Genomic DNA, 26392 nt, shown 5'->3' with positions numbered 1-26392 from the left:
TTGTGCTTCATCGGTTAGGAAGAAACTGATGCTGTCTGTAGCTCAGGGTGAAGCACATTTGGAGCCGGAGACAACAGTAGACCTGGAGCCTGCAGACAGCTCTGTGGGAATGGAGCCATTATAGGAGCAATATGCTATGTGGGGTCATAATGAGCTATTATACTGTGTAGGGGGCCACTGAAGTGGATTATACTATGTGAGCCACTGTGGGTCATTCTACTGTGTAACAAAGGGAACGTGCCACAAAGGATACAGTGGGCATTATAGTGTGCGGTAGAAACTAAGGAGGCATCACCTCTGTGTGTTATACTTTGAAGGACACTATTACTGTGTTTGGTCACAAAGGAACTGGGTAGGAATGAGTGGGGTCAAAGCGAACATGGATAGGTTTAGAGATATGGCTTATAGCAAAAAAAAAAAAAAAAAGTACTGTATTTTTAGCAGAACACACTCAGATGACATCTCAGCTCTTTCCGTCCTCTATTGATTTCAGACAGTACACTCCGTGATGTGCATGGAGCCTAAGTGGTGGTGATGGGAGGACCACTTATGAAATCTTTGCACTGGAACCACTAATGTATTAAAATTTCCTGGGTTATGTCTATCCACTCTGGACAGTGATTGGCTGGAATTTCCTCTGAACGACTTCCAGAAGGGACCTTCTATAGACCATTGCAGCAAAAGATCAAGGGATGCGAGTAACCTTTTGTTACTTTAACTTGCCTGTTTAGGTGGTCTAAGTTTACTTTAAAATGAATGCTATGGGCACTATACATTATATACTTACTCGCCAAAGTTAATTCTGGAGTAATTTCCTGCAATATCAAGGACGGTAGAGGGTCCGCCAACTAACAATGCACCACGAATAGCAATTGCAAAGAAACCAGAGATCATTACCAGTACTTGGAATACATCTGTCCAGATTACGGCTTTCATACCACCCTATGGGAGACATGATAAAGTGGAAGCTTAAAATACTGCATATATTCTATATTGACTTTGCATTACAATCCAACTGGATTAAAAAAGAAAATATTCCAGTGTCTAAATGAAACTTTTTTATGGAGAACCTCATAAATAATGGGCTAAATCAGTTTACCCAGAAAAGTTCAACACATTCTTAAAATCTAATACATAGTCTTGTGACAAGCAGACCAGTCACTCTACCGACTAGGCTCTACAATATCCTATTAATAATGGGAAATAAATGAGCACTATAGGATACTTACATGATCCTATATGACACTTTATCTAAACTATAGAAATCACTTCTTTAATAGCATGCACTACATGGATATAAAGTTATAGTTTTCTACTTACCACTGATGTATAAAATGTGCATATTGCTCCGGTGGAAAACAGAGATGCCCAAATGTCCAGTCCAGTGACTAATAAAAAAAAAAATGAAAGAATGAATGAACTTCTGTTAGTTAAAATGTATGTGCAATACAAATAGGAATAATGTAAGAACCTTGGTTGAGTATTAGTGCAGGAGCATAGATGACAATGCCAGTGTATAACATCTGCAGAAGGAAAGGAACAATTTAATAACAGCATGTCTGCTTTGACATTTTGGCCTTTTAGGACATGTGTATACTTACAGTTCCCAAAAGAAACTGGATAGTGCCATAGAGTCGAACACTTCTTCCAAACCTCATTTCTAAATACTGTATTGAAAATGAAGAAAGATCACAGGTTGTCATGTAATGTACGTTCAAGAGATGAAAAATGTAGCAAATTATAAAAAAAAGAGACTGTACAAAACAAAGGGACTGTAAATATTATAACCTTCTTACATGGTATGTACTGGTGATACCTAGTCTGTAGAATAATGGCATAAATATGAAGGCAGTCAGGGCACTGTTTAATGCTTGGCCCAGACACATCTGAAGAAACTTGGCACCATATCGATAAGCTTCAGCTGGAACACCAAGCACTTGGACAGCAGACATGAAGCTAGCAGATAAGGATAATCCTACAGGCACAGCTGACATGCTTCTACCCCCTGTAAAGAAGTCATCCGATGTCTTCTGCCCCCCACGGGCCAGAGCATAGAACAAGCCAATTCCTGTGGATCCCAGGAGCATTGCTGCAAATACCCCATAGTCCCACAAAGAAAAGGTCAGTTGTTCCCTCACGTATGGTACAGAATCTGCCATTGGACCTAAACCAAAAAGAAAATAAAGATGCTATAAATTTGTGGGAATCTTTTTCTTTCAATATTTTATATCCCGTTGATATGAACTGCCACCCATAGGTCATTTAAAACATCATAAATATATTTGGAATCCTAAATATCAATTGATTTTACAAAGCACAAAGCAGTGTATGGGAATAATGGGTTTGGCATATGAAACTATAAAACACAATGCATCTCAGTAAAAACTCACCTGTAAGTGAATTCAGGGATTTCCAGGTTATGCTTGTTCAAGAAACTTAACAGAAGAGGAGGCAGTGAAGGCAGTGAGAAGGTGCTTTAAAGTATGACGAAGCATGAAAAGGAGGAGTTCTTAACATCTTCTAAGAGATCTAGTTGATACAGCTATCAGTGCATACTGCATCTACTGTATCTCCAGCTCAAAGCCTTTGCTGGACAATTACAAAGTAGTTTCTTTGGTGCCTAATCTCATTCTGAACAGTAATCTTTAACTGTAGTACTAGGAAGTATCTGCCTATGTGACTCATAGGTGAGGCTAAGATGTTAATGATCTCTTGTGGAGTGTATTCATGGATCTCAACACATTTGTCTGCAGAACAATAACTTATTACTAAAATTAGGACTTAATTATGTCAAATGACAAAACACGTGTATGTGACTAGGTGTGCTTTACTTCACACTTGAACTGTAAAAAAAAGATCTGGAAACTGTATCCAAAAGTAGCATGGCTATATTACATATATACAGTAGGTGACAAATATATCACATGGACTGTTCTACTTTACATTATGAATACATGCAGAAAACTTGGATATTTTACTCTAAGTGCTAATATATTTCCCACGATTTTAGAGGATGACTATGTGTAAAAGCAAATGAACAACAGATCTATGAAAAATCTATAAATCTTAAATCTATAAATCTTATAATATGGTTCCTCAGAATACTTTGTTTTACCTTGATGTATAAAAATTATGGATGGTTAAGTATGTTTAATGATCAAAACCTTAAACAATCATTTCCTATTAGAAGTGTCACATAATAGGAAGTTAGTCCCTCATTGTTCCACTGCTGGTACCTCAACAATTCCAACAACTAGTTGAACCTGGCTATAAATCATCAAGTTCCCAAATTGTGAAGTTGACCATGTCATATACAAATGTTGAGAATATCAGAGCCAAAAGGTGTAGCACCAAGCAACCCAAAGCAGAACTGGTTCGCTTATCCCTAGCGCCAAATTCTAGGGGTTCTGATATCTGCTGCATATCAACCTAAAACCAACACATTTGCAATTCATGAAAAATACAAAAAAGCCCTGTTTATTACCATTTAAAGGTGATCAGAAACTAACACATTACAAGTTACTGCTCACCTTCAGGGGTTGTGATAGAGTCACAACATCCAGAGAAGTCATATATCAAATGGTAAACGATGTAAACGGTCCCTGAGGTTCTTTGTCAAGGAAGACGTCACAAATGTAGGAATGCAGGACCGGATCCAAACCGGATGCATCCATCTTTTTACACTTGACAAAGGAGCTTGCCTCTGTAATGCATGGTGTTTTATGGATTTGAAAACTGAATAAAGGAATTCATTTATTGTACCCTATGGTGTGACTGGCTCTGGTTCCATTGGATTTCTGAATGGTATACCATCCGGTTTGGATCTGGTCCTGCATTCCTACATTTGCAATTCATCTCAGACAAACTAAAATGGCTGCTGCTACTTGTAAGAGGTACCCGACAGCCTCTCAGTCAATCATAAATTGTGGGTGGAGAGGTTACAATACTGATATCATATTAACATATACAGTAGGATAAAAAGCTAAAAAGCATAAAGTCACAAGAGCTATCTTGTGACAGTGCAGGCTAAGGTAAACTCAGAGCAGATGATGCAATTCCACCACAGCACATTGCAATAATACTACCCTATTTTTCCAAAAAAGTCCTTCCCTGACAATAAGCCCTAGCTTGATTTTTCCAGCTTTTTGAAATAGAAGTCGACTCCAAAAATAAGTCAGTAATAAATAGTCAGTTATGTCATGTAATGTTACAGAGATGGAGAAAAGACATAGCGTAGCTCCCAACTGTGTAGGACATGTGCCAAGCTGCCTCCCACCATGGCAGGGCAAAATCTACTCACCTTCTCCCAAGTCCCACCTCCTGCATCTGCCTTCTGGCCGCTACTATGCTGAGGGCTTGACTATCTGACAAGACATCAGGTGCCACCCCTGCTCACTCCCACAGATGCATCCCCTCCATTACAGCACCCCCACTTTAGCGTAAAGGAGAGAAGATAGAAAGGGCACAGTGCCACTGTTAGACTCTCACACACACAGCCTGCACCCCATGTACCCCCTCTTGCTCACAGCCTGCACCCTCATGTACCCCTCTTGCTCACAGCCTGCACACCCATGTACCCCTTTTGCTCACAGACAGCCTGCAACCCATTCCCCCCATTGTACACTGACCTATACAGTCCACATAGCTCTGCCCACACAAGACACTGATTCTATCTTAGTAGGTTAAAAGAACTTTGATGACATCATGCACAGTTCCTGTAACCTACTAGGATAGATGCTGGCACAAAGTATCAGGGCTTGGGGACAGCGGGCAGGAGATATAAGTTTATCCTGCCCACTGTCACAATGCAAGTGCCGGGAAGCAGGAGCCCGGACAGCAGGCGGCCCCTGCTTGGGTACAGTAGTGAAGCTGGCAATTGCTGGCTTCACTACTGTTAAAAGATGAACTGTGGAAGAGGCAGCTCCTCTCCATCCTCAAGCAGCACCCAGTGCTGCAGTTAAATAGGGCCCATTGGAGTAACTCCAACAGGTAACGGCCTATTAAAAATCAAATCTTCAGAGGTAGATAGTGTCCCGGTAGTGCCCCTGCCAGTAAGTTTGTGTAAGACCCACTGACCCTGCACCATCAATTGTGACTGTAAGTTAGGGATACTAATCCTAACCCTAACCATTTTACAAGATGCGTTTTTAGCAATCCGAAAAGTTGCAGATTTGCTCCAGTGCCTGAAAAATAAGACCTACCCCTAAAATAAGCCCTAGTCCTTTTTTTTCCTGGAGAAAAACATTATAAGACCCAGTCTCATTTTCAGAGAAACATGGTACTGAATTATTGGAGAAGAGGACTCCGATAACTTAATCAACAAAAAAAAATAGACAGAAAAATCATAGGAGTGGGTAGGGAGAAACTCTGCACTGTACTGTGATTGTAGTGTCAATGTATTACACATGCACTAGTCTGGTCAATTTTTCAGTGCCAAATCTCTGTTTTTGTTTTTTTTTTCAGTAGAGTTATTTACAAAAGTACAATTTCAGATCTGCCATTGATATTACACTGTGATTTGTGACTAACATTATTTTGATTGACAAAGTAACAATTGAAGTACAGAATGTCATTTTTAACCTACTCCATTTAACTCATCCAGGCGTCGGAGGGCTGTACGGACCTTAATGAGCATGCGCAGTTAGCTCTAACAGGGTCTCTGCTGTCAGAGCCGACTGCGCAGGCGTCAGACATGACGAAGAAAGAAGACGAGACAGACAAGGGGAGGAGGAAGATGAAGAAGAAGAAGGACACCCCCATTGCTGCCAAGACCTCATTTGCATACCGGTAAGTACCGATTTTTCTAAGGAACGGCGCGACGGAGACCACATCTAAAGGTAGGAGATGAATAGCCTTTCTTAAGGCTATTCCGAAGTGGTAATTAGAAAAAAAGTTGTTTTAATGGTAGAATCCTTTTAATGAGAAACATACAATAATGCTTCTTCTGACTTGGATGTGAATCCTTGCAGAAGCAATTGTTTTTTGTTAATTAGACTGGAGTAGTTTTTTTTTTTTTTTACCTTCTTCTGCATAAACTCTATAGGGTCATAGGTTGAACTTTATGGACCTGAGTTTTCATCCAACCTCATTTACTATGTTCTTGCATGTATTACCAGAATAACAGGGCTGGTGGAACTTTGACTAATGTCAACTACCCCAGGGAGGACCTGAGACCACTTCGGACCACAGATGCCACATCAGTAGAGGTCAGCTGTTACAATACTGGTGATATATAGCTGAAATCCGATAGCCAGGAGGGACGGCAGATGCCACGGAGTAGGAGACTTGGTCAGTGGACAGTCAGGGGTCGGTACACAAGCGGGTAATCAGACGAAGCCAAGGTAATCTGAGCAAGATACACCTCAGAGCTAGAGGACTGGGAATAAACACAATACTCAAGCATCAGTCATAATGTTCTCTAGGTTTATATAGGCCTAAAACAGGAAGCAAGATGGCCACGGTCATGAAACAATGCTCACCATCTTGATTGTGGGCAAGAACCAGGGAACAGCAGCCTCCAGTGGTGGGAGTAAAAATGACACTTGAGAACAGCGGCCACTAGTGGAGATCCTTGGAACAGTATCTTCACATGATGATAAAACACAGCTTCTGACATCAGCCTCTTGAAAAACCCAGATCCTGCTTTCCTGGCCTGCCCAAAATAAGAATATCCCAGGAGCCAGACCACCAGACAGGCCAAAACCAATGGAATAAACAATATTATTAGGTATTAACCCCTTAAGGACATGTCAAATCTGATGTGTATCTTTATTTGGTAATAACTTTGAGACCCATTAACTTCTCAAAGTGATTCTGAGAATGTTTTTTTTTTTTGTGATACATGATATTTTGTGTCAGTAGTAACTTTTGGTCTATAGGTTTTGCCTTTAATTATGAAAAAATAGGAAATTTGATGAAAATTTTGAAAAAATGCAGTTTTCAAACTTTGAAATTGAATGCCTTTCATATAGAAAGTCATACTACATAAATTATTTCATAACTAAAATTTATTGTCTCTCTGCTTTAAATTGCAATCAAACTATAATCCCTCTTTCATGTTTTTCAGATAATACAATGTGTATAAGTGAAACAGTAATTTTCCAAATTTTCAAGAATGTTTTCAAAACAAATTTTGAAAGGACCAGTTCAGTTCTGAAGGGGTCTTGAAAGGCCTTTTTGATAGAAACCAGCATAAATATCCCCATTCTCAAGATTGTACTCTTGTACTTTTCCCATCTTCACAAAGGGTTAAAGAAGAAAAAAGCATCAATTATTTTCCCGACTAAAGAAATGCCCCACATGTGGATGTAAACTGCTGTATGGTCACACTGTGGGACTGAGAAAGGACATTAAACTATTTGGAGGGCAGAATTTTCTGTATTAGTTTTCAGGTACCATGTTGCATGCGCTGAGCCCCTGAAGTGCCAGAACAGTGGAAACTCCCAACAAATGACTGCAATTTGGAAATAGCAAGCATTTGGAACCCAATTACATTAATTGATTTTTCAAAAATTACTGCATAATAGAGGTTGAAAGTTATATTTGTGCAGAGTACATGATGGTATAAGGATGTGATATGCCAGGGCAAATCCTATCCTATTAATATTATAAATGTGAAAGTTTGTGAGTTTGGAAGTTTGTGGGTCTGGGTGTTTGGATGTTTGTTCCTCAATCACACCCGAACGGCTCAATGGACCAGAGGGCAGAAGGTAAGTGGGGGGGGGGGGGGGGGGCGATTGAAGATGCGGACAGGGAAGGGGGGGGGAGGTAACTGGGGTCACAGGTGGGTAAGGGGGAGAAGGGGGCCGGGGACGCGAATGCGGGGTAAGGGGAGTCCGGGAGCACGGGTGGGGGGAAAAGGAGAGGGCCCCAAGCGCAGCAGCGTGGCCGTAGGGTCCTGGCCCACCATGCTGTGGGAGGGGCCCGTTCTGGCTGCAAGTAGAGGGGCGTTGGGGCCCACAGGCCGCGCTGCAGGTAGTTTGCGCTAGCGTCAGGGGGCCGCTGACAAAGTCGCGGGTTATAGCTAGTAAATTATAAAATTAATAATCCATGAATGGGTGGTACAATCTGAAACAATCCTTCATGCACATGCCAGGTTTTTCAGAACAGTTGTCATACTGACAAGTGTTTTGTTTTTTTCCTTATCCCATTTTTGAAACACACTTGGACTTTTTTAGGGTCTTCCCTTTCTTTGTAGTTAGTGGGACTTCACTGGGATAGTGTTGCACTGGTACAGTATGGGCACCTTCAGTTCCAGAAGTACCGGGGCTGGGTTATTCGTGATCCCCAAATATCAGCGGGCTTGATAACTGCCTCCTGAAATTGAAGGAAAGTTCCTCTCTTGCCTGTACATCATGATAACACGTAAGCATTATACATGGCCATCTGTACATGTGCACAGCCGGCTTTTTGTACCACACTCTTCTTTCATGTGTGGCACTTCAGGACTTTGTCACCTAGATTAACCTTCTCCATGTACTTATAATATGCCAAGATGCAGTCTGGTTTGGGAGTAAGGCCACATTTAGGAATAGTAGTGCTGTCGTTATCATGAATTGGGGTCAGTACAAGGACATCCCTCTTTTCTTTATACTTGGCCAACAGTACATTCCCATTGCAGACTGACCTATTCTCACCCCTTCTGAAGTTGAAAAATCTGTACCTCAAGGATGCCTCTATTATTTCTGCCACTGTCCCACAAGCTACAGTTCCTCTGAGAAACTAAAGAGTGGGATGTTGTTGTAAAAGTTATCCCCATATAGGCGATAACCCTGGTCCTGCAGTTGAGGCAGCAAATCCAACACTATGTTTCCACTAACTTTTAGGATTGGGGGGCATTCTGGGGGATCAATTCTGGTGTCCCTTTCTTCATAAACTCTTAACTTGTAGGTGTCCCCTGAGCTGCTCTCACACAATTTGTACATTTTAATGCTGTACCAAGCCCTCTTACTGGGCAGGTATTGGTGGAATTTCAGCCTTTGGTATAATATTAGGCAAGAGCTTAATTTTCTTAAAAAATACATACAACCTGACATTCTAACAGCAAAACAGTAATTTTGCGTGTGCCAATCTGAAAAATCTGTTGTCAAGAGGGTTTTTCTGGTAACCATAAACAGTGACTCAGACAGTGCTATTCTGAAAAATCTTAGTTTTTTTTTTAAAGGTTTTATTTTTGGTTACCCTATATACCTACTAACTGCTGCCATTGTAACAGTAAAAAAAGAAAGTACAGTCTGACTGAAACAGCGCTAGTCTAATACTCACTATCTAGGTCACCCTTTTAGTGCTTTGCTATTTTTTTGGAATAGTTAAAAAAAAAACCATACACCAACAGTGTCAGAATTTTTGCTAATCACTATTATACAGTCCTATGAAAAAGTTTGGGCACCCCTATTAATCTTAATCATTTTTAGTTCTAAATATTTTGGTGTTTATAACAGCCATTTCAGTTTTATATATCTAATAACTGATGGACACAGTAATATTTCAGGATTGAAATGAGGTTTATTGTACTAACAGAAAATGTGCAATATGCATTAAACCAAAATTTGACCGGTGCAAAAGTATGGGCACCTCAACAGAAAAGTGACATTAATATTTAGTAGATCCTCCTTTTGCAAAGATAACAGCCTCTAGTCGCTTCCTGTAGCTTTTAATCAGTTCCTGGATCCTGGATAAAGGTATTTTGGACAAACAATTCAAGTTCAGTTAAGTTAGATGGTCGCCGAGCATGGACAGCCCGCTTCAAATCATCCCACAGATGTTCAATGATATTCAGGTCTGGGGACTGGGATGGCCATTCCAGAACATTGTAATTGTTCCTCTGCATGAATGCCTGAGGATTTGGAGCGGTGTTTTGGATCATTGTCTTGCTGAAATATCCATCCCCGGCGTAACTTCAACTTCGTCACTGATTCTTGAACATTATTCTCAAGAATCTGCTGATACTGAGTGGAATCCATGCGACCCTCAACTTTAACAAGATTCCCGATGCCGGCATTGGCCACACAGCCCCAAAGCATGATGGAACCTCCACCAAATTTTACAGTGGGTAGCATGTGTTTTTCTTGGAATGCTGTTTCTTTTTGGACGCCATGCATAACGCCTTTTTTTTATAACCAAACAACTCAATTTTTGTTTCCAAAATGAAGCTGCCTTGTCCAAATGTGCTTTTTCATACCTCAGGCAACTCTATTTGTGGCGTACGTGCAGAAACGGCTTCTTTCTCATCACTCTCCCATACAGCTTCTATTTGTGCAAAGTGCGCTGTATAGTTGACCGATGCACAGTGACACCATCTGCAGCAAGATGATGCTGCAGCTCTTTGGAGGTGGTCTGTGGATTGTCCTTGACTGTTCTCACCATTCTTCTTCTCTGCCTTTCTGATATTTTTCTTGGCCTGCCACTTCTGGGCTTAACAAGAACTGTCCCTGTGGTCTTCCATTTCCTTACTATGTTCCTCACAGTGGAAACTGACAGGTTAAATCTCTGAGACAACTTTTTGTATCCTTCCCCTGAACAACTATGTTGAACAATCTTTCTTTTCAGATCATTTGAGAGTTGTTTTGAGTAGCCCATGATGCCACTCTTCAGAGGAGATTCAAATAGGAGATCAACTTGCAATTGGCCACCTTAAATACCTTTTCTTATGATTGGATACATCTGGCTATGAAGTTCAAAGCTCACTGAGGTTACAAAACCAATTTTGTGCTTCAGTAAGTCAGTAAAAAGTAGTTAGGGGAATTCAAATCAATAAAATGATAAGGGTGCCCATACTTTTGCACCGGTCAAATTTTGGTTTAATGCATATTGCACATTTTCTGTTAGTACAATAAACCTCATTTCAATCCTGAAATATTACTGTGTCCATCAGTTATTAGATATATCAAACTGAAATGGCTGTTGCAAACACCAAAATATTTAGAACAAAAAATGATTAAGATTAATAGGGGTGCCCAAACTTTTTCATAGGACTGTAATTAAGCAATGTGCAATAAAATGACTTGAAAAATTGTCAGGGGACAGGAAAAAGGAGAGGGGGGGGAGGAAACACTTGTGGAAGTACTAACAATAGCAATGTAGGTTGTAACAGCAACACTACTTCTGGTCTTGACAGCTAGACTAGTAGAGCAGACCACTTTTTTGGATGTAGAGGTGGAAGAAATGAGTGTTAGTGGAGGTAGTTGTAGAAGGGGTGTGATACTGGTAGTCGTAATGGTAGGGACATTAGGAAGAAATCTATTAGAAATTGGGAGGGCATAGATTTATCCCATTGCCATAACAAGTCACAAAAAAAGTCAGGAAGATCTTGACATTACTGAATCTGATGATGATTTTATTGCAGATGAAACCTGAATCAGTGTGAGAGTGATAGAGGAAGAGGGTTGTGACAACTGCAATAGTAATAATTTAATCCTATGTGCAGTTCTAACATCCAAAAACCACCCTGGGATAGGTCTAAGGTAAGTTTGGGTGGTGGAGGCACTGACAGACATGTTCCCACTACTGCTGGATTTGGCTTCAGAGTCATCTCCTGTATGGGAATTTTTCTGTATATTACCAAATGACAAATCCATGGCAACGTGCAAGTTTTGCTAGCAGAAAATTAGCCATGAGCATGCAGGCTCACGTATAGGTACTGGGTCTTTCCATAAGCACCAAATGGCATCACCAGCTCATTTGCCAAAATAGACTTGGCAGTTGCACCAAATGAGCAAGACCATTGTAATCCTTCTCCCCATGATATTTTTTGTAAATAGGCCACATACACACCTAGCACGTGGTCATCGTCATTATCTCTGTCTGCTTCTCCTCCTTCACCATGCCAACTTCAGTCATTATTGATAAAGGAATGTGTGTTCTGTAAACAGCAAACTGCGCCCAGTTATCTGGCTGGTCTGTAACTTTAGTTCACACCTGGCCAAGTTACAGAAAGTGCAGTCACTTCCATGCACTTAGTGCAATCCACTCTGCTTAGCCAACTGATTACATGTTCTCGAGATTACATAGTCTTCATTATATCTCTAGGAAAGTTGTCCCTGCTTGATATTACCAAGTTGTCCTCTTCTTGTAAATATCTATGTGGGGAAAAGTGCACACCACTGTCAATGCACAGAGCAGCAGCTATGGGCAGGTTTTATTACAAGCTTTCATGGCCAACTGGGTCAATGTTCTGAGCGTCAGTGGCTACAGACTAGAAATGCAGGAAGGCCAGATGCTTTCTAGCACTGACAGTCTTGCAGGTGCAGGCCCAATTATATCACAAGTCAGGAGCCACCTGCACCTCCAGTTCCTCTACACTGAAGCATTTCACACTCCCAACTTTATCATGGCAAGCCATTCCTTGGACTCCCTAATTTCATGGCTGCACATTGAGTGGTACTGTGACACATGCTGTAGCGTCAGTTTGAGCAGCAGTATATGGTGCATGATGCAACAAACCACTGAAACAATGGAGCAGATAACTGTGAGAGGAAGATCAACTTCTACCTCATGATCAGTTTTAAAAGATAGTCCAGGTTTCTCAGCTGGTAGGCTAGGTACTCTGGCAGTGTGCCACAAATTTTACTTGAACTTCTGTAAATTGTCCACTACTTGGTGCCGCATGTGTACCCATAATGGGACTAATTTTGGGTGGCTTTTGTCTGTACTCAATTCTTTATTCCTTTTCAACAGATAGGAAAGCTTTTCATGAAATTTTGTAAATTGTTACTCCATCAACACAAAGTTGATGTGGCATTTACACCCATTCAGGGATAAGCTGTTCTTTTCTTGCTCTGAAGTGCTGTTCTCATAGTCATTAGAATCCTTTGCATTTCAGAAGATATTCTAGTTTTGTAGGTTGTAGGTTGGCAGGCTAGGCACACTGGAAGTGAGCCACAAGTTTTTCTGAAAATTATGTAAAATGTCAACTCTGCCAACATCATTTGGAAAAGGCTTTTATTCCCATTCAGGGATAATGAGCAGGGCAATCCAGGTTCTGGCTCCCATTTGCTGTTCTCATGGGTCATTACAATTCTTTACATTTCAGAAGATGTAATGTAACTTTTTCTGCTGGCAGGCCGGCCATGCTGAGATTATACCAATTTTTTTTCGTTGAAATTGTGTTATTGTCACTCCTTGGTCCTGCATCTGCTCCCTTAATGGGATAATTTTTGGTGGCTTTTTTGTAAGTCAATTCTTTTCAAATGGTAGATACGCTGACACTACTACACTGCTGGCATAATAACAAAAATGACAAAAACAACCCCACCTTTGCTTATCTCATTACTAATGCAATGTTGGTGTGACATTCTGTTCCCATAATAGGATCATTTATGGTGGCTTGTTTTTGAAAAGTGACTTCTTTATCACGTTTCAACTAGGCACACTGCCACAAATTTCTTTCCCAAATAACAAGCCTATAGCACTTACCATTCAATAAAACTCTACAACTACCAAGATTGCATTGTGCTTCACTCAGAGCTGACTCCCACTACCTCTCTCTCTCAGCTCTTTTCTGTTTCCCTAGCTAGGCTGCCCACTACTAGCCCTTCCTAACTATCTAACATCTCTCCATCCCATCATACTTACCTGTCTTCCTGACCAGATCTTCTTGGCACGGGAGATCACTTCCTTCGGTGGGGCCAGCTTCTCCTCTTCATGATGTCTGCCAGCATATGTTCAATTGAGCTAGAGTGCTGGTGTGTGCTCTAGCCATCACTCCGGCTCTGTTCTGCAGGCAAGGGCGGTTGGTAGATGTCAAGAAGAGGAGCAGCTGGCCCCTCAGAAAGAAGTGATGTTTTATGCCCCGAAGATCCAGAAAGGAAGACATGTAAGTATGATGGGGTCGGGTGGGGGCGTTAGTATAGGTGACGTTCTGTACTGGAAATGTGCATGGGGAAGTAACATGAGCGTTAAAGCAATATTCATTTACATATACATTTTTTGTAAAGTAAGTTAGAAGGTAGGAGGGTGTTTAGCTTAGTGTAGAAATATCATTATATCCCAAACAACCACTTTAAGGTGCATATGAGAATAGGTACAGTGTGATGAAACTCAGCTGCCTCTGTCTCGGAAAAGCCACAATAGAAATGGAGGCTGTATTAGGGGAACCATATCAAGGGAAAGAAGGAGCCAAGATGGTAAACCCACACTATGGCACATCAACTAAGATAAATATATAAAGCATATGCATTAGCCTATACGTTTTGCCTATGCTATTCCATGTAGTCAAAAACATTTACTGGGGGCTTCTTTAGCAGAGCTGCAAAACATACATCTCATGGATAAGTATCACAATGGTTATAGATAAGGAAAGAAACCATAGTTTGTTATCCTGGACAACCCAGTTTAGGCAGCAAAGAAGGAAGTAGAATTTATATGGTTATATTAGTACATTCATAGGTGCAGTAATGTAACCACCATGCCTTAAGAGGTAAAAGACTACAGATCTGAGTGGCCTTCCATTATTATTGCTGCACAAGCTTAAATGTGATTTGTGGTTTATGAAAGTGTTTATAATATTTAATTAACATCGGATTATAGTTTGATTAAGTAGTATTTTATTAGTACGGAATGATTTGCTACACACCAAAAAGGATTGTGTGTTTATTTAATATTGCCATTTTCTCATCAAAAGAGTATTATAATAAGTTATTTTTTATAGAAACTTCATTGAAAAACCATTTACAAAATATAATACAAAGAACATTACACTTTTTATATGTTTTACTAACACCCACTTTCATCACCCAGCTTATATCTTTAAGGAGAAATAAAAAAAAGGATTCATATCATCTTGGTGTGACATATAAGACTGAATCTTATCTAATGACTTGCTCCATCTCTTACACTATTTCTGGAACAAAGCCATATGTACAATGGCAGCTCTTTCATGATACATGTGTTTAAGTAACTGCCTTGTTCACACCTCAACGCTGAGAGGATCTTCCAGAATTCATTTTAACAGTTCTGTCAGTTCTGGTTTTTTTGGCATAGCTGTCATTCCATGTAAAATGGCCCAAGCACATTCACTCCAAATGCACACACTAGGAGATAAGTCCAAATATTCTCTAATATGATGCAGGGTGTAATAATTCAATAACAATTTCATTTAGGAAAGTCATTATAATGAATGAATAAGATCACATTTGCCTTCTTTACACCTTACACATTTATCCAAGCTGCTGAAGCCTATTTTTATCTTTCTACTGGGAGTATATTGAACTCTATATATAATGAACATTTGCATAACATGGAGACAAAATGCATTAATCCCTTTCTCCATGTTTGGTCAGGTACCTCCCTCAGATTCTCCTCCTATCTAGCTTTATCATATGCAGGGCAATCCAAACTCGCACCATTCCTCAACAGAGAATCAAGCTTAGTCATGGCCTTATCTGTTCTCCTCCTTAATAAAACATAACCTCATTTCTGTAAATCATGAAATACTGGTCCCTTATCTAAGTCTATTTTCCTCAAATCTGGCTTCATTTGAAAAAAAAAATCGAAATGTAATTATCATATGACTTGTATTCATGGACTGGAAAGACCTTATGCCATATTGATCATATTACTATGGTATTACCACCCTCTCCTAAATTCATTAGAATTCCCTTTTTTAACTAAGAACACATAGGAACAGCCTTAGGGTCCATTCACACGGAGAAAATTGGTGAGGAATTTGGTTTAAGATTTTCCACACTGAAAAAAAAGCCTCCCATTGACTTAAATGGGTGCCGCTAGCTTTTTTCCCACTAGCAGAATTTTCTACACTGAAAATAAAGCCTCCAATTGATTTCAATGGGTTCTGCTAGCTTTTTTCTCCGCTAGCGGAAAAGTCCATTAGTGGGGAAAAAAAAAAGCTAGCAGAATCCATTGAAATCAATGGGAGGCTTTTTTTTTCAGCGTGGAAAATGCAGCACCAAATAAAGCGCCATTTTCCTCCTTGCGAATGGACCCTAAGGTCCACTGAGTTTTTTGGCAAGGATTTTGGCGCTGAAAATCCACGTGGAAAAAAAGCCTCCCATTGATGCTAGCGGAAAAAGGAACCCATTGAAGTCAATGGGAGGCTTTTTTTCTACATGGATTTTCAGCGCCAAAATCCTCACCAAAAAACTCAGTGTGAATGGACCCTAAGAATGGCTATTCTTCTCTTATCTGTATTATTCTGATCTGCGCCGATGTTCATGTGAAGTTTCTTATGTAAATGTTTCATATGTAAATGAATTTTCAGTCAGGACAGGGGGTGTCCCCTGTGCTGTTCGAAAACTCTCCACCAATGCCTCCATTTTCTTCTCCGGACCGCCTCTTCTCCCGCGTCACCTTCAAGCCTTCATCTGACTGCGCATGTCCATCAGCCATTTTCCTGTGGCCTCTCCCGTTCAGCCACAGGAAAATGGCCTCCGGAAAAGTGCAGTTGGCACTTTCAGATGAAGACACAAAGGGGACATGGGAGAAGAGGCGGTCCGGAGAAGAAGATGAGGTGGCGCTGGAGAGTTTTCGGCGGCCCCTAAGCTGATTCCTAAGAAGATATTTCTTAGGAATGGCGTTGCAGATCAGAATAATGAAGGTAAGAGAGGAATAGCCTTTCTTAAAGCTATTCCTGTGTGTACTTTGTTAAAAAAAGGGAATTCTAATGTCAGAATCCCTTTAACCAATTTGCATAATTTGTACCTCACAGACCCAATTACAGAAAAAAACTTTTCGTTCTAAAAAGGTTTTCTTAAAGAGGACCTTTCACCATGTCCGGGCACAGGCAGTTCTATATACTGCCAGAAAGCTGACAGTGCGCTGAATTCAGCGCACTGTCGGCTTTCCCGATCTGTGCCCGGTGTGAAGAGCTTACGGCCCGGTACCGTAGCTCTTCTATGGTCAGTAGGGCGTTTCTGACCATTGGCCAGAGACGTCCTTCTGCCTCGCGTCGCCAATCGCGCTGTGCTGTGGAGCCGGGAGGAACGCCCCCTCCCTCTGCTCACACAGCTTGTCCGTAGACTAGCATTATCAGGAGAGGGAGGGGGCGTTCCTCCCGGCTCCACAGCACAGCGCGATTGGCGCCGCGAGGCAGAAGGACGTCTCTGGCTAATGGTCAGAAACGCCCTTCTGACTGTAAAGCGCTACGGTACCGGGACCGATAGCGCTTTACACCGGGCACGGATCGGGAAAGCCGACAGTGCGCTGAACTCAGCGCACTGTCAGCTTTCTGGCAGTATATAGCACTGCCTGTGCCCAGATATGGTGAAAGGTCCTCTTTAAATAATTACTTGAGTAACATTATAAAGACACTTAGCTAAATCTAGTGCACAATCTTACATCCTCCTAAATGGCCATAAACTAAAGTAAGGGTGCATTCACACAGAGTTTTTTGGCAAAGATTTTTGACACTGAATCCACATCAAAATCAGCCTCCAAAAAAAGCCTCACAATAGAGTTTGAGTTCTTTTGGAGGCTAATTCGGCATCAAAATCCTCGCCAAAAAACTCCATGTGAACCGAGCCTTTAATAAGGGTGCATTCACACGGAGGAAAATGGGGCTGAATTTGGTGTGGAATCTGCGTTAGATGCAAGACTACAATTGGTTCTATTTTCTCCTAACAGAAAATTGCTAGTCTTTACTTTTCTATACTATATATAAGATATCGTAGCTTTATGGCCTTATGCATTTGTCCACCCATTAAAAAAAAAAAAAAAATTATGTTCAGCATGAAAACTGTAATTTTTTTTTACCTCAACCAAAAGTATATAATACATCATTTGTGGGTGAAGAATTTACCTAAATAAAAGGGTTTTCGATGCTGAACATGATGACCTGTCCTAAGGATAGGTCATCAATATCAGATTAGTGGGGGTCCAACATCTCATACCCCCACCATTCAGCTGTTCTCAGCAACTGATACTCAGAGACTAGATCAAGAAGCAGACAACTCTGTTCTCTATGTGGTGGCCAAACCAGGTTACTGCAGTTTATCTCCTTTTTATTTAACTCCTTCCCGCTTTTCAAACTCCAAGACTTTATTTTTCTATATACAGAGCCATATAAGGGTGCATTCACACAGAGTAAAGTGGCACTGATTCTGGCATGATAACTCGCGACAGAATCAGCACTGATAAAAAAAAAGACTCCCATTGAGTTCAATGGGTTCCGTCTTCCACACAGAACACATTGAAATCAATGGGAGGCTTTTTAACCCTTTGATTTCAATGTGTTCCGTGCGGAAGACGGAACCCATTGAACTCAATGGGAGTCTTTTGATCAGCGCCGATTCTGCCGCAAGTTATCGTGCCAGAATCAGTGCCACTTTAATCCATGTGAATGCCCCCTAAGGGATTAATGTTTGTGGGACAAATTGTTCTTCGTTATGGTACCATTTATTATTCTGTAAAATCTACTCGTAAGCTGGAAATAAATTTGAATGGGGTGAAATTGGAGAAAAAGTGCATTTGTACGACTTTCTTACAGGCTTTGATTTTACAGAGTTCACTCTGCAGGCACAATTATATGTTAACTGTATTCTAGGTTTCAAAATCCAAGAAAAAAAAAAAATAGACATGGCTCATACATCCCAATCCTATACATCGATATAGTGCTTCTCAGCTAATTCTAAAATACTGAACAGGACGTTCTTAGTATACATATTAATGAAGGTGTAAAAGCCCACTAGCCACTTCATGGCGACCTCTTTATAGTGGGTCCCTACAGTACTGGGTGCAGCACTGAGCATCGACCGCCACCACCACAATACAGCGCCCACAGGGAGAGCAGTCCACCAGCCCAGCTACACCCCTGACATCAGGTTCAGCCCTCAGGCTCTGGGTCACATCACCCAATAGGCACCACACCACAGCAATGGCAGACACAACACAGCACCGCATCATTTGAACAGATCACAAAAAAGTTCACCTTACCATATGGTGTCAGTCAAAAGACTGCAACATGTGAACAGGTCTCAAAAAATTCAACTTACCATATTGTCTCAGTCAAAAGACTGGGCCACTGGAAGGCTCCCTTAATTTAAAAACACCTGGACCAAATGGGAGGAGTGCAGGTACTAAGGCAAAACAAAAAATATAGGGGACAGAAATGGTATGCAAACAATATCCAAGAAGAAAAAAAGATATCGACCGCACATCCCAATTTTATACATCTACTCACCCGGGAGAGTAGGGACCTACTATATGGAGGTCGCCATGAAGTGGCTAGTAGGCTTATGCACCTTGATGAACATGTATACTATGTACCTCATGTTCAGTACTGTAGATTTTGCTGAAAAGCATTAGATGAATCTAGATTGGGATGTGTGGGCCATGTCTATTTTTCTTTAAAAGTGTATTATGGTATGTCTGACCTCTCTCTCTTTTTTTTTTGGTTTTACCTTGGCACTCCTCCCATTTGGCCCAGATGTTTTTAATTAGCAGGAGACTGCAATAGGGACCCACCTACAAGCTCTCAGTCCTCTGACTGGGGCAATATGGTAAGCTGATTTTTTTTTTTGGGGGGGGGGTTTGGTGGCAAGAGTGTTGCTGGACCACTGAGTCGCTTCCCCTGTGGGCACTGCATTGTGGTGGTTGCTGTGCAGCGCTTCACCCAGTAGAATAAGGACCCACTATACAGAGGTCGCCTTGAAATGTCTAGTGGGCTTATGCACCCTCATCAATATGTATACTAAGATCATCACGTTCATTTTTGTAGATTTTGTTGAAAAGCAGTAGATCAATGTATAAAATTGGGATTTGCAGTCCGTGTGTAGTATTCTGTGTTTCAGTGCAAGTCCGGGAATATCAAATTTATAAAGTTTTATTCACATTTTAACCCTTTTAACAAAGATCTAAAACTTTGCAAGAAATTTCTTTCTTTCTAAAAGTTGCCATATTCTGACACTCATAAATTTTTATTATTCACTTTGCAGGGATTCATATGACGTTTTTTGTTTTTTTTGTCTTGTTTTTTTTGCAGGGCCAGGTGTACTTTTTAGCTATACCATTTTGGGGAGTGTCTATTGCATTGATCACTTTTTATTCAATTTTTTTGCCAGAGGCGAAAAACAGCCCCTGGCAGTTTGGTACTTTTCATTGGCGTTCACTGTATGGGAAAAATATTTTTATAAGTTTGTAGATCAGGTGGTTTTGGACATGCGTGATAGAATCAGTGTGGAATCTGCTGCTAATTTTGGGATGGAATCCACCATGTGATCATGCCCATTGGGGACCCAGTATGTTTTGTCTCTGCCACAACATTCGCTCTGATATGCTATGAGTTAGCCTCTTTCCAAAATTTTATTCAGGATTTTAAAAACTGCATTTAATAGAGATATGGATCTATCTTAGAGGTAGGAAAATTGTTTCATCGTTTTTTTTTAAACGAAACTGAACAAATGGCAATTTGCTTTGGACAAACAAAAATGACTGTGCTATGAGAAAATGACTACCGCCATGTATTAGACCGGTCTCTTTTGTTAAGGTTTGGGTGAGGCAGCATGGATGATTTAATCTGATGCATCAGGCATTGGTGGGTGGAAATCCTGGCTGATCCACGCCTGATTCATATTGACCAGTTTTTCTGAAAGTAGACAATAATGCCCCCTTGTGAGAACTGGAGGCCTACAGGGGGCAGTAGAGGGCCCATAGAAAATTGGGGGTGTTGAAGCGTCTTAGGCGGCAATGGCTAATTCGTGTTTTTCTAATATTTTAAACTAAAATCAAAACCTAACTACTACATTATATTGATTATTTCATTTTTATTCCTACCCTGTTTGATTCCAGGGCAAACTCATCCAGTTGCGGCCACAAATCCAGTTTGACTGTCCAGTAGTCCAGAGGCTTTTCCATGACAGATAGCAGGGTGCACTCGAAGATGTGTCTATAGTGTGTCTGGGACCTCTGCCTCATGTCCCTCATCTTCCTCTTGCTCCTCTGGCTGCTCCTGCTCCTTCTCTCCTGTCACTTGTGTGGGAAAACCACCCATTTTGCTACACATTGCTTGTGCTCCAATGTTCACCTCCTCCAGTTCAGCCCCACAGGGCTCTTGTGGCTGTGAGATGTAGGCGCCACGTCTCCAGTCCCCTGACCAGCCAGATTTACCAGCATCTTTTCCAGGATATGAGTCAGTGGAATGACGTTATTCATCCCGTAATCCTGGCGCCTGACAAATAAAGTAGTCTCCTCAAAGGACACGAGCAAATGGCAGGTATCACACATGAGCTGCCACTGGCTAACATTGAAGTTACACATTGGAGTACCTCTGTCTGTGTAGATCATCAAGAAATAGTTTATGGCCTTTCTCTGCTTGTACAGTTGGTCCAACATATGGCTGGTGGAATTCCAACACGTGGACACGTCGCATATCTGCCTATGTTGGGGAAGGCTGTTCTGTTGCTGCAGCTCCAGGTGGATGTTCTTGGCAGTGTATGAATGGCTGCAGTGCATGCAAAGTTTCCGTTTTTAAATTGTCTTGCAGATGGGTGGAAGACTTTAGGAAACGCTTGACAACTAGATGGAACACGTTCACCATGCAGAGAGCATGGCTCTCCACTCCTTGACACAGTGCCGACATCAGGATCTTTCCATGGTCAGTCACCATGGTTCCAATTTTGAGTTGTCGCAGAGAAAACCAGGATTCGATTTCTTGATGCAGGACACAGAGCAATTCCTCCCGTGTGACTCAGTTCACTCAGGCAAATGAGCTACACTGTTTTCAACATTGTTTACTGTCACCAGTACAGTAAATGGAACACGATTAGAGATGAGCGAACAGTGTTCTATCGAACTCATGTTCGATCGGATATTAGGCTGTTCGGCATGTTCGAATCGAATCGAACACCGCGTGGTAAAGTGCGCCATTACTCGATTCCCCTCCCACCTTCCCTGGCGCCTTTTTTGCTCCAATAACAGCGCAGGGTAGGTGGGACAGGAACTACGACACCGGTGACGTTGAAAAAAGTAGGCAAAACCCATTGGCTGCCGAAAACATGTGACCTCTAATTTAAAAGAACAGCGACGCCCAGCTTCGCGTCATTCTGAGCTTGCAATTCACCGGGGACGGAGGTTTCCGTCCAGTTAGCTAGGGCTTAGATTCTGGGTAGGCAGGGACAGGCTAGGATAGGAAGGAGAAGACAACCAACAGCTCTTATAAGAGCTAAATTCCAGGGAGAAGCTTGTCAGTGTAACGTGGCACTGATGGGCTCAATCGCCGCAACCCAGCTTTCCGCGGATCCTGAATGGAATACACTGACAGTGTATTCCCGTATACCCGATATATACCCCCGATACCCGTTCCAACGGTGTGCCCCCCCCACCTTCACCCCAGAAATACCCTGCAAGTCCCCTAGCAATAGAATTGGGGCTATATACACCCACTATTTTTGCTACTGCCATATAGTGCCATTGTCTCACTGGGAATTCAAAGAATATATTGGGCTTACATATAACTTCAATTCCAGGGAGAAGCTTGTCAGTGTAACGTGGCACTGACGGGCTCAATCGCCGCAACCCAGCTTTCCCAGGATCCTGAATGGAACACACTGACAGTGTATTCCCGTATACCCCATATATACACCCCAAATCCCCGTTCCAACGGTGTGCCCCCCCACCTTCACATCAGAAATACCCTGCAAGTCCCCTAGCAATAGAATTGGGGCTATATACACCCACTATTTTTGCTACTGGTATATAGTGCCATTGTCTGACTGGGAATTCAAAGAATATATTGGGGTTGCGTGCACCCACAATTTTTGCTACTGGTATATAGTGCCATTGTCTGACTGGGAATTCAAAGAATATATTGGGGTTATAAATACCCTCATTTCTTGCTACTGGTATATAGTGCCATTGTCTGACTGGGAATTCAAAGAATATATTGGGGTTACAAATACCCTCATTTCTTGCTACTGCCATATAGTGCCATTGTCTGACTGGTAATTCAAAGAATATATTGGGGTTACAAATACCCTCATTTCTTGCTACTGGTATATAGTGCCATTGTCTGACTGGGAATTCAAAGAATATATTGGGGTTACAAATACCCTCATTTCTTGCTACTGCCATATAGTGCCAGTTTCTGACTGGTAATTCAAAGAATATATTGGGGTTATAAATACCCTCATTTCTTGCTACTGCCATATAGTGCCATTGTCTGACTGGTAATTCAAAGAATATATTGGGGTTATAAATACCCTCATTTCTTGCTACTGGTATATAGTGCCATTGTCTGACTGGGAATTCAAAGAATATATTGGGGTTACAAATACCCTCATTTCTTGCTACTGCCATATAGTGCCAGTTTCTGACTGGTAATTCAAAGAATATATTGGGGTTACGTGCACCCACAATTTTTGCTACTGGTATATAGTGCCATTGTCTGACTGGGAATTCAAAGAATATATTGGGGTTACAAATACCCTCATTTCTTGCTACTGCCATATAGTGCCAGTTTCTGACTGGTAATTCAAAGAATATATTGGGGTTACGTGCACCCACAATTTTTGCTACTGGTATATAGTGCCATTGTCTGACTGGGAATTCAAAGAATATATTGGGGTTACAAATACCCTCATTTCTTGCTACTGGTATATAGTGCCATTGTCTGACTGGGAATTCAAAGAATATATTGGGGTTACAAATACCCTCATTTCTTGCTACTGGTATATAGTGCCATTGTCTGACTGGGAATTCAAAGAATATATTGGGGTTATAAATACCCTCATTTCTTGCTACTGGTATATAGTGCCATTGTCTCACTGGGAATTCAAAGAATATATTGGGCTTACATATAACTTCAATTCCAGGGAGAAGCTTGTCAGTGTAACGTGGCACTGACGGGCTCAATCGCCGCAACCCAGCTTTCCCAGGATCCTGAATGGAATACACTGTCAGTGTATTCCCGTATACCCGATATATACCCCCGATACCCGTTCCAACGGTGTGCCCCCCCACCTTCACCCCAGAAATACACTGCAAGTCCCCTAGCAATAGAATTGGGGCTATATACACCCACTATTTTTGCTACTGCCATATAGTGCCATTGTCTCACTGGGAATTCAAAGAATATATTGGGCTTACATATAACTTCAATTCCAGGGAGAAGCTTGTCAGTGTAACGTGGCACTGACGGGCTCAATCGCCGCAACCCAGCTTTCCCAGGATCCTGAATGGAATACACTGACAGTGTATTCCCGTATACCCGATATATACCCCCGATACCCGTTCCAACGGTGTGCCCCCCCACCTTCACTCCAGAAATACACTGCAAGTCCCCTAGCAATAGAATTGGGGCTATATACACCCACTATTTTTGCTACTGCCATATAGTGCCATTGTCTGACTGGGAATTCAAAGAATATATTGGGGTTGCGTGCACCCACAATTTTTGCTACTGGTATATAGTGCCATTGTCTGACTGGGAATTCAAAGAATATATTGGGGTTATAAATACCCTCATTTCTTGCTACTGGTATATAGTGCCATTGTCTGACTGGGAATTCAAAGAATATATTGGGGTTACAAATACCCTCATTTCCTGCTACTGCCATATAGTGCCAGTTTCTGACTGGTAATTCAAAGAATATATTGGGGTTATAAATACCCTCATTTCTTGCTACTGGTATATAGTGCCATTGTCTGACTGGGAATTCAAAGAATATATTGGGGTTACAAATACCCTCATTTCTTGCTACTGCCATATAGTGCCAGTTTCTGACTGGTAATTCAAAGAATATATTGGGGTTACGTGCACCCACAATTTTTGCTACTGGTATATAGTGCCATTGTCTGACTGGGAATTCAAAGAATATATTGGGGTTACAAATACCCTCATTTCTTGCTACTGGTATATAGTGCCATTGTCTGACTGGGAATTCAAAGAATATATTGGGGTTACAAATACCCTCATTTCTTGCTACTGGTATATAGTGCCATTGTCTGACTGGGAATTCAAAGAATATATTGGGGTTACAAATACCCTCATTTCTTGCTACTGGTATATAGTGCTATTGTCTGACTGGGAATTCAAAGAATATATTGGGGTTACAAATACCCTCATTTCTTGCTACTGCCATATAGTGCCAGTTTCTGACTGGTAATTCAAAGAATATATTGGGGTTATAAATACCCTCATTTCTTGCTACTGCCATATAGTGCCATTGTCTGACTGATAATTCAAAGAATATATTGGGGTTATAAATACCCTCATTTCTTGCTACTGGTATATAGTGCCATTGTCTGACTGGGAATTCAAAGAATATATTGGGGTTATAAATACCCTCATTTCTTGCTACTGGTATATAGTGCCATTTTCTGACTGGGAATTCAAAGAATATATTGGGGTTATAAATACCCTCATTTCTTGCTACTGGTATATAGTGCCATTGTCTGACTGGGAATTCAAAGAATATATTGGGGTTACAAATACCCTCATTTCTTGCTACTGCCATATAGTGCCAGTTTCTGACTGGTAATTCAAAGAATATATTGGGGTTACGTGCACCCACAATTTTTGCTACTGGTATATAGTGCCATTGTCTGACTGGGAATTCAAAGAATATATTGGGGTTACAAATACCCTCATTTCTTGCTACTGCCATATACTGCCAGTTTCTCACTGGTAATTCAAAGAATATATTGGGGTTATAAATACCCTCATTTCTTGCTACTGGTATATAGTGCCATTGTCTGACTGGGAATTCAAAGAATATATTGGGGTTATAAATACCCTCATTTCTTGCTACTGGTATATAGTGCCATTGTCTGACTGGGAATTCAAAGAATATATTGGGGTTACAAATACCCTCATTTCTTGCTACTGCCATATAGTGCCAGTTTCTGACTGGAAATTCAAAGAATATATTGGGGTTACGTGCACCCACAATTTTTGCTACTGGTATATAGTGCCATTGTCTGACTGGGAATTCAAAGAATATATTGGGGTTACAAATACCCTCATTTCTTGCTACTGGTATATAGTGCCATTGTCTGACTGGGAATTCAAAGAATATATTGGGGTTATAAATACCCTCATTTCTTGCTACTGGTATATAGTGCCATTGTCTGACTGGGAATTCAAAGAATATATTGGGGTTACAAATACCCTCATTTCTTGCTACTGGTATATAGTGCCATTGTCTGACTGGGAATTCAAAGAATATATTGGGGTTACAAATACCCTCATTTCTTGCTACTGGTATATAGTGCCATTGTCTGACTGGGAATTCAAAGAATATATTGGGGTTACAAATACCCTCATTTCTTGCTACTGGTATATAGTGCCATTGTCTGACTGGGAATTCAAAGAATATATTGGGGTTACAAATACCCTCATTTCTTGCTACTGGTATATAGTGCCATTGTCTGACTGGGAATTCAAAGAATATATTGGGGTTATAAATACCCTCATTTCTTGCTACTGGTATATAGTGCCATTGTC

General features: G+C 41.1%; 1 protein-coding gene across 1 annotated transcript in view; it reads right to left on the bottom strand.

Annotated features, from left to right (window-relative positions):
• SLC5A5 (solute carrier family 5 member 5) overlaps nt 1–2580 on the bottom strand; it is a 42902-nt gene extending 40322 nt beyond the window's left edge. Inside the window, exons 1-6 of the mRNA XM_075281303.1 lie at nt 2391–2580; nt 1797–2164; nt 1602–1667; nt 1472–1523; nt 1321–1388; nt 788–942 (exon numbers count right to left, since the gene is read on the bottom strand). Of these exons, the coding sequence (XP_075137404.1) occupies nt 788–942; nt 1321–1388; nt 1472–1523; nt 1602–1667; nt 1797–2159 (704 nt within the window). The 5' untranslated portion in view covers nt 2160–2164; nt 2391–2580. The remainder of the gene's footprint in view (nt 1–787; nt 943–1320; nt 1389–1471; nt 1524–1601; nt 1668–1796; nt 2165–2390) is intronic.
• Nucleotides 2581–26392: the final 23812 nt, after the last annotated feature.

Source organism: Leptodactylus fuscus, chromosome 1 (genome assembly GCF_031893055.1).
Source record: "Leptodactylus fuscus isolate aLepFus1 chromosome 1, aLepFus1.hap2, whole genome shotgun sequence".
NCBI classification, from domain to species: domain Eukaryota; kingdom Metazoa; phylum Chordata; class Amphibia; order Anura; family Leptodactylidae; genus Leptodactylus; species Leptodactylus fuscus.
The sequence above is the reverse complement of the archived record's forward strand: the minus strand, read 5'-3'. Positions and strand labels throughout refer to the sequence as shown.